Source organism: Geotrypetes seraphini, chromosome 2 (assembly GCF_902459505.1).
Source record: "Geotrypetes seraphini chromosome 2, aGeoSer1.1, whole genome shotgun sequence".
In the NCBI taxonomy this organism is placed as follows: Eukaryota; Metazoa; Chordata; class Amphibia; order Gymnophiona; family Dermophiidae; genus Geotrypetes; species Geotrypetes seraphini.
The window spans coordinates 250474237-250489125 of NC_047085.1; the positions used below are offsets into that span (position 1 = coordinate 250474237).

At 46.1% G+C, this 14889-nt stretch overlaps 2 protein-coding genes across 2 annotated transcripts in view; one reads left to right on the top strand and one right to left on the bottom strand.

Moving 5' to 3' along the window:
* ZCCHC2 (zinc finger CCHC-type containing 2) overlaps positions 1 to 14889 on the bottom strand; it is a 192666-nt gene that overhangs the window by 102587 nt on the left and 75190 nt on the right. The window lies entirely within an intron of this gene.
* Positions 3434 to 4053, top strand: LOC117353414 (ATP synthase subunit delta, mitochondrial-like). The gene has a single exon (XM_033929328.1). The coding sequence runs from the start codon at positions 3454 to 3456 to the stop codon at positions 3946 to 3948; it is 495 nt and encodes a 164-aa protein (XP_033785219.1). The 5' UTR covers positions 3434 to 3453; the 3' UTR covers positions 3949 to 4053.

The window sequence follows — 14889 nt, forward strand, 5'->3', positions numbered from 1 at the left end:
AGGTGGTCGAGGCCAGAAGCGTGCTCAACTTCAAGAGACGATGGGACAAACAGATGGGGTTGCTACAGAGTTATGCTTAAAAGATAGATTCTCAAGGGAGGGAGGGTTCTTGAGTGGGCAGACTTGTTGGGCCACCGGCCCTTTTCTGCCGTCATACTTTATGTTTACTCCAACACAGGCATTTTATTCATCTGATAGGGCGGGAGGGGGTAAGGAATCATGTGCTGTTCTACAGGAAAGAGGATTATCGAGGTAAGTACCTAAGCCTTCCTTCCTATGCAAACAGCATATGCTTTCTTAAGGATGGAACGTACCAGAGTAGTCCCTTGACTCTAGGGCAGGACAAATGAGCCTGCAAATAGCACTGAGAATCAAAAATCCCCGTCTGTTTGCGCTGTCATGTCCACTCTGTAAAATTTCATAAAGGTGTGAAGAGTGGACCAAGTGGCCACCCTACAAATTTCATCAAGCGGCACAGCCCTGGACTCTGCTGAAGATGAAGTCACACTTCTGGTGGAGTGAGCTTTCAAGGTCACTGGCAGGTGTTTACCACAGCCAATATATGCTACGGAGATATAGAAGCCTTAAAGGCTGTTCTTCCCTTATGATTAGAGCTTGATAAGACAAACAGGTGATCTTAAAGACAAAAGTCATTTGTCACTTCTAGATAGCAGAGAAGCACTCTCTGAAAATCCAGCAACTGCAAAACTTATCCTGCTTCTTCTTGCCTATGGACTGAAATGCAGGAAGTCAAGCTTCCTGATTGACGTGAAACGTCAAAACCACTTTTGGTAGAAAAGAAGGCATGGTGCGCAAGGACACCCCTGCTGCTGTGATTCTGAGAAAAGACTCTTTATATGATAGAGTCTATAGCTCCAACAACCCCCCTTACTGAGGTGATCACTACTAAGACGACTCTCTTCAGGTAAGATCCATGAGAGATGCTTCTGATAAAGGCTTATATGGGGCCTTAAATGTTTCCAACAAAAAAGGCTCATACGGGGCCTTAGAGAGAGAGCCTGTAAGACAATGTTAAGATTCTACATAGGAAATGGCTGCCGCACTGAAGGGCAGAGCATCAATGCTCCCTTCAAGAATCTGGAGACACCCGGATGAGAAGCCACAGAAACTTTGCCTGCCCTAGTCCTGAAGCAGGAAAGGCTGGCCACCTGAATCTTAAGAGATCTGACTGCCAAGCCTTTCTCCAGGCCTTCCTGCATGGAGGACGGTAGTTTGGAAAAGAAAGCCCAGCTCGGGTTCATCTGACCCTACACCACAACGTTTTTCTAAAATCCAGCATTGCACTTATCCAGGCACTCGTTTGCTCCATTTTATGCTGTTTGTTACAAAACCTTATCCACCATGGACCCCTGAGGAAGGTGTGTTTTCCGAAACACGGACCATGTCGGGTCCCTTGGTTGGCAATAAGGTTGTATATTCAATTACAGTTAAAATAAATAGTGCCTGCATCTTGTAAATAGCCTGCAGTTGTTTTGGTTTTTGCTTGCTGCTAGTCTCAGTGCAGTTTCTGTTGGATTTTTCTTTGGTTTGAGTTCTTTTAGTACCCCGAGATGTATACCATCCGGTCCTGGTGATTTATCACCTTTTAACTTGTTGATTTAGCTTAGTACATCTTCCAGATTCACTGAGATTTATTTCAGTTCCTCTGCATCATCACCCTTGAAAACCATTTTCGGTTCAGGTAGATCTCTTACATCTTCTTCCGTAAAGAACGAAGCAAAGAATTCATTCAGTCTTTCCGCTATGGCCTTATCTTTCCTGGGCACCCCTTTCACTCCTTGGTCATCCAACGGTCCCACAGATTCCCTCACAGGTTTTCTGCTTCCGATGTATCTAAAAAAATTACTATGAGTTTTTGCCTCTTTTGCAATTTTCTCTTCATATTCTCTCTTAGCTGTCTTTATCAATGCTTTGCATCTAAATTGCCAATGCTTGTGTTTCTTCTTATTTTCTTCATTTGGATCCTATTTCCATTCTTTAAAGGATGCTTTTTTGGCTCCAATAGCCTCTTTCACTTCACCTTTTAACCACGCCGGCTCTTGTTTCCTCTTCTTTCCACCTTTGTTGATCCATGGAATACATCTAGTCTAGGCTTCCACGATGGTATTTTTAAACAACATCCATGCCTGGTTTACAGTCCTAACCTTTGCAACCGATCCTTTTAGCTTCTTTTTAACCATTTTCCTCATTTTATCAAAGTCATCCTGTAGAAAATTAAACGCCCCTACAGCAGCGTAGCTCAAATTCGATCATGTTATGATCACTGTTTCCCAGCAGACCCAATATAGTAACTCCGGTACTATGTCATGCATTCCACTAAGGACCAAATCTAAAATAGCACTCCCTCTTGTCAGTTCCTGGACTAGTTGCTCCAAGAAGCAGTCATTTATGACATCTAGGAATTTTACCTCCCTAGCACTCCCCGATGTAACATTTAACCAGTCAATGTTGGGGTAATTGAAATCACCCATTATTATAGTGTTGCCTATTTCTCCAGCTTTCCTAATCTCTGAAAACATAAGAGATTGAATAGTAGGGGGAGCAAAGCACCCTGCAGAAGAACACCGTATTTGATTGATTTTGATAGCACATTGTTGAGCAGAATGCTTTGGGATCTGTTATTTAGGAAAGAGGAGAATAATCGTAGCGCAATGCTTCAGATTCTTATTTCAGGGAGCCACTCAAAGAGGAGAGGATGATCAATACTGTCAAAGGCCATGCTGAGATCCAGCAGCACCAGAAGGACATCATTACCCTTGTTCATGAATTGCCAGCAGTCATCGACGATGTCGAGGACGAGTTTCAGTACTGTGGAATTTCCTGAATCCCTACTTAAAGGCGGATAGGGCGCCTTGTTTGTCAATGATGGAATATAATTGGGATAACACTGTTTTTTCCAGGATCTTGGAGACAACAGGGTAGGTTGAAGACAGGTCTGAAGTTGCTGGCCATATTAGGTCGAGCATGGATTTTTTCAAGATCGGTCTGATCACTGCTGACTTCCAGTTTGCAGGCACTATATGCCTGTTTGTAGGGAGGTTTTGATGAGAGGAAGGATGGAGTCTACACAAAGGCATCTTTTTCCGCCACTAGAAGGTGTGGCGGAGAGAGGTCCAGATTGGAGCCAGAAGGGCAAATTGTGCCTAGCATCTCAATGATGTCATTGAGTGAGACTGTTTAGAAATTAGGTTCCCAGTTGTGATTTTAGTTGTTTCGCCTGAGTTGCAGGGAGACAATGTCTAACGTAGCAGAGTCAAGGTGAGACCTTAATTTGTCTACTTTGTCAGCAAAGTTGTCTAAGAGCGTTTCGCTGTCAAGTTCAGTGTTAAGATATTGTCTCCTTGTGATGTTGAGTATATTTTTTGTTAGTTTGAAAAGGTTTTTTGTCCTTGTCCTTGCCGTCGTTCCCTCGTGTGCCCTGGTCGCTCCGCTATGCAGTCCATCCATCGACTCCTGTTGTTCCGCCGCAGTTTCTATCAGGCCAGCCGGTCGTATGCAGAGGTTGCCGCTGCTGCTACACAGATGTCCTTTACCTTTGCTTCTCCCACCCAGGTATATTACAGTGGTGCCAATGTGAAGCAGGTTGATGTACCCACATTGACTGGTGTATTTGGTATTCTTCTGGCTCACGTCCCTACACTGCAAGTTCTTCGACCTGGTGTTGTAACTGTCTTCAGTGAGGATGGAACTGCAACAAAATTCTTTGTGAGCAGCGGTTCTGTAACTGTCAATGCAGACTCCTCAGTGCAGCTCCTGGCTGAAGAGGCCTTTACTCTGGATATGCTGGATAGCAATACTGCCAGAACAAACTTGGAAAAGGCTCAGTCAGATCTTTTGAGCGTATCATCAGATGAAGTCAGCAAAGCTGAGGCTCTGATCAGGGTGGAAGCCTGTGAAGCCATTGTGAAGTCACTAGAGGGACTCTAGGACTTCCAAGCTCTTAATGGTCACCTTCACTTCCCCCTCTGTACAGATTTAAGGGACAAAATGATGGTATTGGACAACTTTCAACAAATAAAAGGAACACACATTTGAAAAAAAAAAAAAAAAGGTTTTTTGATCTATTGGGGGTCTTTATGAGTTGTTCAGAGTAGTACTTCTTTTTAGTCTCTAGAATGGCTATTTTATATACTTAATGCAGATCTTTCCATTTGGATCTATCACCATTTAGTTTGGATTTGTACCATTTCCATTCCGCTCTCCTTAGTTCTCTTTTCTTAGGATTAGATTCATTAAGCCCACTGATCAAGTTCCGACCACTTAGCAACCCCTTTGCTAACCTCTGTCCCGATCAACCTCCGATCCATGCATGCAAATGAGGGGGAACGGCATTCAAATGTAGGCAGTCAACGATGCACTTAAAAAAAAAAAAATAAAAGCAATACCGATTGGGCTGGCCGATCAGCAAACAAGAGACTGCTGGGGACCAGTCGTTCACGTTGTTTCCGACAGCTCTGCCCCGAATCTACTGCTCTCTGCCCTGAAGCCGTGATTCTCCTGCCGCCCTGCTCTACCCCGAATCTTCTGCTCTCTGCTCCAACTCAAGCCGCAATTCTCCTACACCCTGCTCTGCCCCGAACCAACTGCCCGATTCTCCTGCCTTTGCCCACTGTGCAAGCCCATGGTTTTAACCCATGGGTTAAAAGCACAGGCTCGCGAAAAAGTAAAAAAAAAGTAAAATTAAGGGTATGGAGGGCCAGCACATGCGCAGACCTACTACAGATGGACTGCGCATGCATTGGGATCGCTATAGAGCGATCCAGGCAGGCGGTTGGGGCATGATTCCGATTGCCCTCATTTGCATGAGGGAGATTCGTGAATCAGCCCCCCGGACACAGATTGGATCCCTCACGGATCGGATCCATGCCCTTAGTGAATCTAGGCCTTAGTTTTTAAGTTGTCAGTAAACCAGAGGGAGGAATGGTTATATAGGGATTTTACTTCAGCGTGCCAGTCCACTGCAGCTTCATCAACAGATTGAAAATTTGGTTTTGGTGTTCCCGCTAGATTAGAGAGACATGTGGAGAGATTCTCTAGGCTTTAGACACAAAACTGTGGCTGTGTTTCGTTGGGGACAAACTTGTGCTGTTCCCAGGGTCCATTTTTGTCTTTTTGGACTGGCCTTGGATGGAATGAGTGGTAGAACCCTGTGAAGGGTCAAAGGGGACTAAAACTGATGCAACTATACCCCCCTCATGCCGTGCAGCAAGTGAAACATGGATGCTTGCCTGTTAGCTATCCACTGCAAATGGAGCATGAATTTGAAGTATCCTGCCCTGAGTCCATCTGATGTGTTTTCTTCCAAAAAACAAAGCTTGTAGAGGCAGAAAAAAAGCTTTAAATTCAGATCTGGAAAATCCAAGATGGCCACCATGGGAGCAATTTTACTAATAAAACTCCCCGGGAAAGCTACAACGACCTCTAATACACATCAATTTTAGGATTTTTAGGGTGGAGAGACCTAGGTCTAACTCGCAAACCACTTAAAATCCGAATTTGGTGGCCCCTCCCCCCCAAATCGATCTCACTGTGCCATGCTGTATGTTGGGAGCTGCAAAATGGAAGCTGAAACAGCTTACAGGGATATTCTCTGCCTCACAAGTCTCGAAACCTGAACTGCTAGACTTCCGAATGCCTCTCGGGCCCAACGCTCCAGCCGGAGACCTCACCCAGAAATGCTGCACACACGAACAGGTGGAGGAACGCTGTCGACCCCGATCCTGGATATACTGCCACAGAGCCACATGGCCTGTGCTCAAACCCATTAGCAGACAAAACTGGGATGCCAACCCCCTTGGAAGCAGACAAGGGGAACCTCTGCAGCACAAACACATAAAGCCATGAAAATATTGAAGTTAGAAAAAAACAAACACGAGCAGAAAAAACTAGCTCCTATTGTCTCACTTGTAGGTATAAAGAGGGCAGTCCTGAGGTAAAAAGGGAGGGTTAAAAATATGTAAATGAAGCTTCCTACAAGAGGAATAGAGTGGGATTGTACAAGAACCCTTAGTTTTCCTAAAATTTAGTCCCCACCCTGTCATCTTCCATAGACAGTAATAATCTATACTGTGCCTGCATCAGCTTCTCACTATAGCTGGATATGGAGGAAGATTTTCTGCCTCAGACTAGCAAGGGTGGCTCCAGCAGCTTGTCTCTAAACTAAACTAAAACTTAAATTTATAGACCGGGTCATCTCTATAAAAAATGGAGCATGACTTGGTTAACAATCAAAGATGAACTAACAATAATAAGATGGAAAGTTTAAAATAAAAAGAGACGAAAAGAGTAAAAGTAAAGCAAGAAATATGAATTGACAATAAGGAAAATTAGGCAGAATGGGTTGCTAGATGCTTAGAGAATAAAGCACAGTTACTTACCGTAACAGGTGTTATCCAGGGACAGCAGGCAGATATTCTCTACATGTTGGTGATGTCACCGACGGAGCCCCCTAGCAGACATTTCGCAAGCAGACTTGCTCGAAGACCTTCAGACTTGCGATTGCCCTGCCTAGGGCATGCGTCTCCTCAGCGTGTCCTCAGTTCAGATAGCTAGCAAAGAAGCCAACCACGGGGAGGTGGGTGGGTTGCAAGAATATCTGCCTGCTGTCCCTGGATAACACCTGTTACAGTAAGTAACTGTGCTTTATCCCAGGACAAGCAGGCAGCATATTCTCTGCATGTGGGAGACCGCCAAGCTAACCAGAAGGGGATGGAGGGAGAGTTGGCAATTTAGGAGAAAAGATTTTGCAACACTGACTGGCCAAAATGGCCATCATGCCTGGCGAAAGCATCCAGACAGTAATGCGAGGTGAACGTATGAACCGAGGATCAAGTGACAACTTTACAGATTTCCTCGATGGGAGTCAAGCGGAGGAAAGCAACAGAAGCCACCATCGCTCTGACCTTGTGGCCCGTGACTCGACCCAGCAGGGAGAGACCAGCCTGAGCGTAACAGAAAGAGATACAAGTGGTCAACCAGTTAGAAATGGTCTGCTTAGAAACAGAGCGACCCAAGCGATTAGGATCGAAAGAGAGGAACAGCTGGGGAGGAAAATGATGAGGAGTAGAAGGCCAGGCACACTTACAATCAAGAGAATGCAGAGCCACTTCTCCAGGGTGAGAATGGGGCTTCAGAAAAAACACAGGAAGACCAATAGATTGGTTGATGTGAAAATCAGAAACAACCTTAGGCAAGAACTTAGGATGAATACGGAGGACCACCTTATCATGATGGAAGACAGTGAAAGGTGGGTCTGCCACCAAGGCTTGAAGCTCACTGACCCGAAGGGCAGAAGTGAGAGCAATAAGAAACACAACCTTCCAAGTAAGATACTTCAAGTGAGCCCGCACTAGCGGCTCGAACGGGGGTTTCATCAATTGAGCAAGGAACACGTTAAGATCCCAAACCACCGGAGGAGGTTTAAAGGGCAGATGAACTTGGAAAAGACCTTTCATGAAGCGGGAAACCACAGGATGAACAGAAATAGGCTTCCCATCAATCGGTTGGTGAAAAGCAGCAATGGCACTAAGGTGGACTCGAACCGAAGAGGACTTGAGGCCAGCACCAGACAAGTGCAACAAATAATCCAGGACAGCAGATAAGGAGGCAGACAGTGGCTCCTGCCACCGAGTAGCACACCAGGAAGAAAAGTGGGTCCACTTCTGATGGTAACATTGGCGATTGGACTCCTTCCGAGATGCCTCCAGGACATCCAGCACAGGCTGTGAGAACTGGAATGGCGGCATTAAGTCTCGAAGAACCAAGCTGTTAAGTGCAGAGACTGGAGGTTGGGATGAAGCAGAGAACCCTGACTCTGCGTAAGCAGAGAAGGAAAAAACAGGCAGAGGCTCCCTGGAACCGAATTGCAACAGAAGGGAGAACCACGGTTGTCGGGGCCACTGAGGAGCTATCAGAATCATGGTGGCATGCGAAGACTTGAGCCCGATGAGAGTCTTCAGAATCAGAGGGAATGGAGGGAACTCATACAGGAACTCGTTCGTCTAATACAGAAGGAAGGCATCCGCCTCGATTCTGAGAGGGGTGTAAACCCTGGAGCAGAAGCGGGGCAACTTGTGATTGAGGGGGGACGCAAACAGATCGACATCCGGAGTCCCCCAACGAGCAAACACCTGACGCAGGGTCACGGAGTGGAGAGACCACTTGTGTGGCTGTAGAAAACGGCTCAACCTGTCTGCCAGACAATTGCGCTGGCCCTGAATGTAGACAGCTTGAAGGAATATGTTGCGGTGGATGGCACAATCCCAGAGCCGCATTGCCTCCTGGCACAGGGACCTGGACCCCATGCCCCCTTGTTTGTTGATATAATACATGGTGACCTGGCTGTCCGTGTGAACCAGCACCACTCGGTCGCAAAGCAAGTGACAAAAGGCTTTCAGGCGAGGAAAATCGCCCAAAGTTCCAGAAGATTGATGTAACAATGGCGGTCGGCATGGGACCAAAGACCCAGGGTGCGCAGAACGTCCAGATGAGCCCCCCCAAGCATAGGTCGACGAGTTCGTCGTGAGGACCTTTTGTGGAGGGGGGGCATTAACAGAAAACCTCTGGAAAGATTGGGAGAGAGCATCCACCAACGGAGAGACTGCTTCAACAAAGGAGTCACGACAATGAGTCGAGAGACAGGATCCCAATCCTGGTTCCATTGGGACGCCAGAGTCCATTGAGGAATACGGAGGTGAAGTCTGGCAAAAGGAATCACGTGAACCGTGGAGACCATGTGACCTAGGAGGACTATCATGAGCCAAGCCAGCGCCGAGGGCAGATGGGTCACCCTCTGGCACAAACGGATAAGGGCCTCCTGACGAGGCCGAGGCAAGAAAGAGCGGAGACGAACCGTGTCCAGGACCACTCAGCATTATATCTGCTTAATTTCTCTTCTCCTCCCTGTTTCTTACTAAAAAAAATATAAAAAAGCACAAAAAAATCCTTCTCTTTCCTCTGTTAAATCTTATTTCCTCTTCCTGCATTTTTGTTTAAAATACTGTGTTTTAGGTGGTATAGAGCCTATATTTCTGGTGCCTGTGGCTCAGGGTGACTAAAGTAGGGAAAATCTGTTATAAATCCTGTGTTTTAGGGTAGCACTGATAGAATCTGCAGTTTTGTTTAAAATACTGTGTTTTAGGTGGTATAGAGCCTATATTTCTGACTCACTAGTTTTTAGCCATTGTGTCTGATTAGGTGGAGAAGGGAGGGGCTCTGTTTTACTTCTAAGGTTAATTGCATTATCTTTGGGACATTGCTGTGAACAAGGCTGCCCTGTAAACATCTAAAAGCTAAATTACTCAGCATTTCATATTCTGCTCTTTTGACTGGTTTTCAGCATTATATCTGCTTAATTTCTCTTCTCCTCCCTGTTTCCTACTAAAAAAAATATAAAAAAGCACAAAAAGATCCTTCTCTTTCCTCTGTTAAATCTTATTTCCTCTTCCTGCATTTTTGTTTAAAATACTGTGTTTTAGGTGGTATAGAGCCTATATTTCTGGTGCCTGTGGCTCAGGGTGACTAAAGTAGGGAAAATCTGTTATAAATCCTGTGTTTTAGGGTAGCACTGATAGAATCTGCAGTTTTGTTTAAAATACTGTGTTTTAGGTGGTATAGAGCCTATATTTCTGGTGCCTGTGGCTCAGGGTGACTAAAGTAGGGAAAATCCTGTTATAAATCCTGTGTTTTAGGGTAGCACTGATAGAACCTGCAGTTTTGTTTAAAATACTGTGTTTTAGGTGGTATAGAGCCTATATTTCTGGTGCCTGTGGCTCAGGGTGACTAAAGTAGGGAAAATCCTGTTATAAATCCTGTGTTTTAGGGTAGCACTGATAGAACCTGCAGTTTTGTTTAAAATATTGTGTTTTAGGTGGTATAGAGCCTATATTTCTGCCTTACTAGTAGTCTTACTTATAGTCCCACCAACCCCAGGGACCACTATTCATATATAGAGACCCATATAATCAGGACTACTCAAATCAAGTCACTTCACAACCAATCAAGATGACCTTTATTCTATGCAATCACTGTGGTGCTTTAATTCCAAGACATACTATTTGGAGGCTTAAGGCTTGCCCCATCTGTCTTCAACTTGCCAGTATTAAGGAGGAGCTCTGCAAACTTAAACAGGAATTGAATACAATTAAAGCAGCTTCCATCACTCCACAAAATCATACCAACTTACCACCTCTACCTCAAAGAATAAAACAGCCCAGGAATAAATGGGTCACAGTAGGCTCAGGAAGACTGCGACATGTAACACAGAAACATCCACCTTCACTAATATTACCTCTACAGAATTCCTTCGCTCCACTAGTGCACTGCGATACTCAGGAAAACAGAAGGGAGGTGGGACTGGAACCAATGAAGGTAACTCAAGAGAACAAGCGCACCCTAAGTACAAATAAAAAAGCCAAAAACAGAAAACTATTACTGTTGGGGGATTCCATCATCAGAGGCATTAACCTTGGAACACAGGGCGAGGAGACCAAAATAGTGAAATGTCTTCCAGGATCCTCAGCTACCAGGAGTTCCAGGCAAATACTGACTATAATTAAGGAAGAAACTAAGGATTTTAACACTGATGTTGTTATCCATCTGGGAACAAATGACCTGGCCAACAACTCCACACTTGCAGCACAGAAAGCTTTTCGGGAGCTTGGTGAGGGCGTGAAACCTTTTGTAAAGACTTTAGCTTTTTCTGAGATACTGCCTGCATATGGAAAAGGAGAGCAAAGAGTGAAAAACACAGAGGACTTTAATAGATGGCTCAGAGCCTGGTGTCATCAAGAAGGCTTCAGGTACATAGGAGGATGGGGAAATACATGGAAGGACAAGAAGCTATATTGCACTGATGGGCTACATATTACTACAGCAGGAAAAAGAAACCTTGCAGAGAAATTTAGACAATATTTTTCTAGGCATTTAAACTAGAAGGTGGGGGTGGTGTATGTACGAAGGACAATTATAGAGACCACCCCCGGCAAAAGAAAAGATGTGATAGTAGTAAAGGCTGCAACATAAGCAATATCAGCAACTCATTTCTTAGTATTGCAACGGAAAGTGAAACGACACAAAAATCCATACAAAAAAGGAGATTATCACTGAAAAATAGCTGGAAAGCGATGACCACAAATGCTCGCAGTCTAAGCAACAAAGTTCATGATCTGCAAGCCCTGATATTAGAGGCAGATCTAGATATTGTTGCTATCACAGAGACATGGTTCAGTGAATCACATGGATGGGATGCAAACATACCGGGATATAATCTTTTTAGGAAGGACAGAGATGGTCATAAAGGTGGAGGAGTAGCTCTCTATGTAAAGCACAGTTACTTACCGTAACAGGTGTTATCCAGGGACAGCAGGCAGATATTCTTGACTGATGGGTGACGGCACCGACGGAGCCCCGGTACGGACACTTTTAGAGTGATTGCACTCTAAGAACTTGGAAAGTTCTAGAGACCGCACCGCGCATGCGCGAGTGCCTTCCCGCCCGACCCCGACGCGCGGTCCCTCAGTTAAGATAAGCCAGCTAAGAAGCCAACCCGGGGAGGTGGGTGGGACGCAAGAATATCTGCCTGCTGTCCCTGGATAACACCTGTTACGGTAAGTAACTGTGCTTTATCCCAGGACAAGCAGGCAGCATATTCTTGACTGATGGGTGACCTCTAAGCTAACAAAAAGAGGGATGGAGGGAAGGTTGGCCATTAGGAAAACAAATTTTGCAAAACAGATTGGCCGAAATGTCCATCCCGTCTGGAGAAAGCATCCAGACAATAATGAGATGTAAAAGTATGGACTGAGGACCACGTAGCAGCTTTGCAGATTTCCTCAATGGGCGTGGAACGGAGGAAAGCTACAGATGCTGCCATAGCTCTAATTCTATGTGCCGTGACAGAACCTTCCAGTGTCAGTCCGGACTGAGCATAGCAGAATGAAATGCACGCAGCAAGCCAATTAGAAAGCGTACGTTTAGAAACAGGACGTCCCAATTTATTCGGATCAAAGGACAAAAAAAGTTGGGGAGATGATCTGTGGGGCTTAGTACGGTCTAAATAGTAAGCTAAAGCCCGCTTACAGTCCAAAGTATGAAGAGCCTGTTCCCCGGAATGAGAGTGAGGTTTAGGGAAAAAAACAGGTAGTACAATAGATTGGTTGAGATGGAACTCAGAAACAACCTTAGGGAGAAACTTTGGATGTGTACGTAGAACCACCTTGTCGTGATGAAAGACAGTGAAAGGTGGATCAGAAACTAGTGCATGGAGCTCACTGACCCTCCTGGCAGAGGTGAGAGCAATAAGAAAAAGTACCTTCCAAGTGAGAAACTTGAAAGAGGCAGTAGCCAAGGGTTCAAATGGAGGCTTCATCAAGGCGGAGAGAACCACGTTCAGATCCCAGATCACCGGAGGTGCTTTGAGAGGTGGTTTCAGATTGAAAAGACCTCGCATGAATCTGGAGACCAGGGGATGAGCTGAAAGGAGTTTCCCCTGGACTGGCTCATGAAAAGCCGTAATGGCACTGAGATGAACTCTGATGGAAGTAGACTTGAGACCAGAAGTAGACAGAGAAAGCAGATAATCCAATAGAGGTTCCACAGCAAGAGACCTGGGGTCATGATGATGGAGGAGACACCAAGAAGAAAACCTCGTCCACTTTTGATGGTAACATTGAAGAGTGGCTGGTTTCCTGGAGGCGTCCAGGATGGAGCGAACAGGCTGAGATAACAAAGAATCAGTTGAAGTCAGCCCGAGAGATACCAAGCTGTCAGGTGTAGAGATTGCAGGTTGGGATGGAGGAGGGTTTCCTGATCTTGTGTAAGCAGAGATGGAAACAGTGGAAGTAGAAATGGATCCCTGGAACTGAGTTGAAGTAGAAGGGAGAACCAATGCTGTCTGGGCCACCGTGGTGCAATCAGGATCATGGTGGCTCGTTCCCTCTTTAGTTTGAACAAGGTCCGAAGCATGAGAGGCAGAGGAGGGAAAGCATAAAGGAACAGATTGGACCAATCCAGAAGAAACGCATCCGCTGCCAGACGGTGAGGAGAGTAAAGTCTGGAGCAAAATTGGGGCAACTGATGATTGTGAGGAGCTGCAAAAAGGTCCACCTGAGGAGTGCCCCATTGTGCAAAGATGGACTGTAGAGTCGATGGGTCGAGAGTCCATTCGTGGGGTTGGAGAACTCTGCTGAGCTTGTCTGCTAAGTAGTTCTGTTGTCCCTGAATATAAATTGCTTTCAGGAATAAGCGGCGCGAGGATGCCCAAGACCAGATTCTCTGGGCTTCCTGGCATAAGAGGCGAGAGCCCGTTCCCCCCTGCTTGTTGATGTAGTACATAGCCACCTGGTTGTCTGTGCAAATTAGAAGGACTTGAGGAAATAGAAGGTGTTGGAAGGCCTTGAGGGCATAGAACATTGCCCTGAGTTCCAGGAAATTGATGTGATGCTTCTTTTCCTGAGGAGTCCAAAGGCCCTGAGTTTGGAACTCGTTCAGATGAGCTCCCCATGCATAAGGGGAGGCGTCGGTGGTGATGATCAGATGATGAGGAGGCAGATGGAACAGAAGGCCCCTGGAGAGATTTGAGGATATCAACCACCATTGCAGAGACTGACGAAGAGACGATGTCACAGATATGTGTCGTGAGCAAGAGTCTGTCGCTTGAGACCACTGGAGAGCCAGGGTCCATTGAGGAGTGCGCAGGTGAAGCCGTGCCAGGGGTGTGACATGAACTGTGGAGGCCATGTGACCCAAGAGAATCATCATCTGCTTTGCAGAAATGGAGTGCTGGGACAGCACCTGCTGACAGAGCGATTGGAGGTTGTGAAGACGGTTGTCCGGCAAGAAGGCTCTCATCTGGACCGTGTCCAGTACCGCTCCAATGAATTGAAGTCTCGCGTAGGAAGAAGGTGAGACTTGGGTATATTGATTTCGAACCCCAGGAGTTGTAGAAAAAAGATGGTCTGGTTGGTGGCCAGAAGAACAGTCTGAGATGAAATGGCCTTGATTAACCAATCGTCCAGGTAGGGAAAAACCTGAAGGTGGTGGGAGCGTAGAAACGCTGCCACCACTACCAGACATTTTGTGAACACTCTTGGAGAGGAGGCAAGACCGAAGGGGAGCACTCTGTATTGGTAATGACAGTGATTTATCATGAAGCGAAGGTACTGTCTGGAGGCCGGATGAATTGGAATGTGAGTGTAGGCCTCTTTGAGATCGAGAGAGCATAGCCAGTCGTTGTGATCGAGGAGAGGATAAAGCGTAGCTAGAGATAGCATCTTGAATTTTTCTTTGACCAAACATTTGTTGAGATCTCGCAGATCTAGAATTGGTCTGAGGTCTCCTGTTTTCTTGGGGACTAGAAAATACCGGGAGTAGAATCCTTGCCCTCTTTGGTCCAGAGGAACTTCCTCTATGGCGTTTAGAAGTAGGAGGGACTGAACCTCCTGACAAAGGAGGGCAGATTGAGGAGTGTGCAAAGCAGACTCTTTTGGTAGACTTTGGCCCGGAAGGGTGTGAAAGTTGAGAGAGTAGCCGTGGCGGATGATGTTGAGGACCCACTGGTCCGAGGTGATAACTTCCCACCGGCTGAGAAAGAAAGACAGTCGTCCTCCTATCGGTTGAGGGAGGAGAGGAGATGGTTGAACGCTGGCTATGCCCTCGAGGATCAAGTCAAAAGGGCTGAGTCGATTTTTGTGGAGGAGGCTGCTTAGCTGGTTGTTGCTGCTGAGGTCTAGGTGTTTGCCGCTGCTGTTGACGCTGCCTCCTAGGTTGCTGAGTGGAAGGCTGCAAGGGGCGAGCCACAAAACGCCGCTGATAGGCCGTTTGCTGTCTGAATGGCCGTGAAGGTGGAGGTTTCTTCTTGGTCTTAAGAAG

Excerpts from the sequence above, each read along its gene's own strand:
- LOC117353414 (XM_033929328.1), top strand. The coding sequence starts at position 3,454 with ATGCAGTCCATCCATCGACTCCTGTTGTTCCGCCGCAGTTTCTATCAG.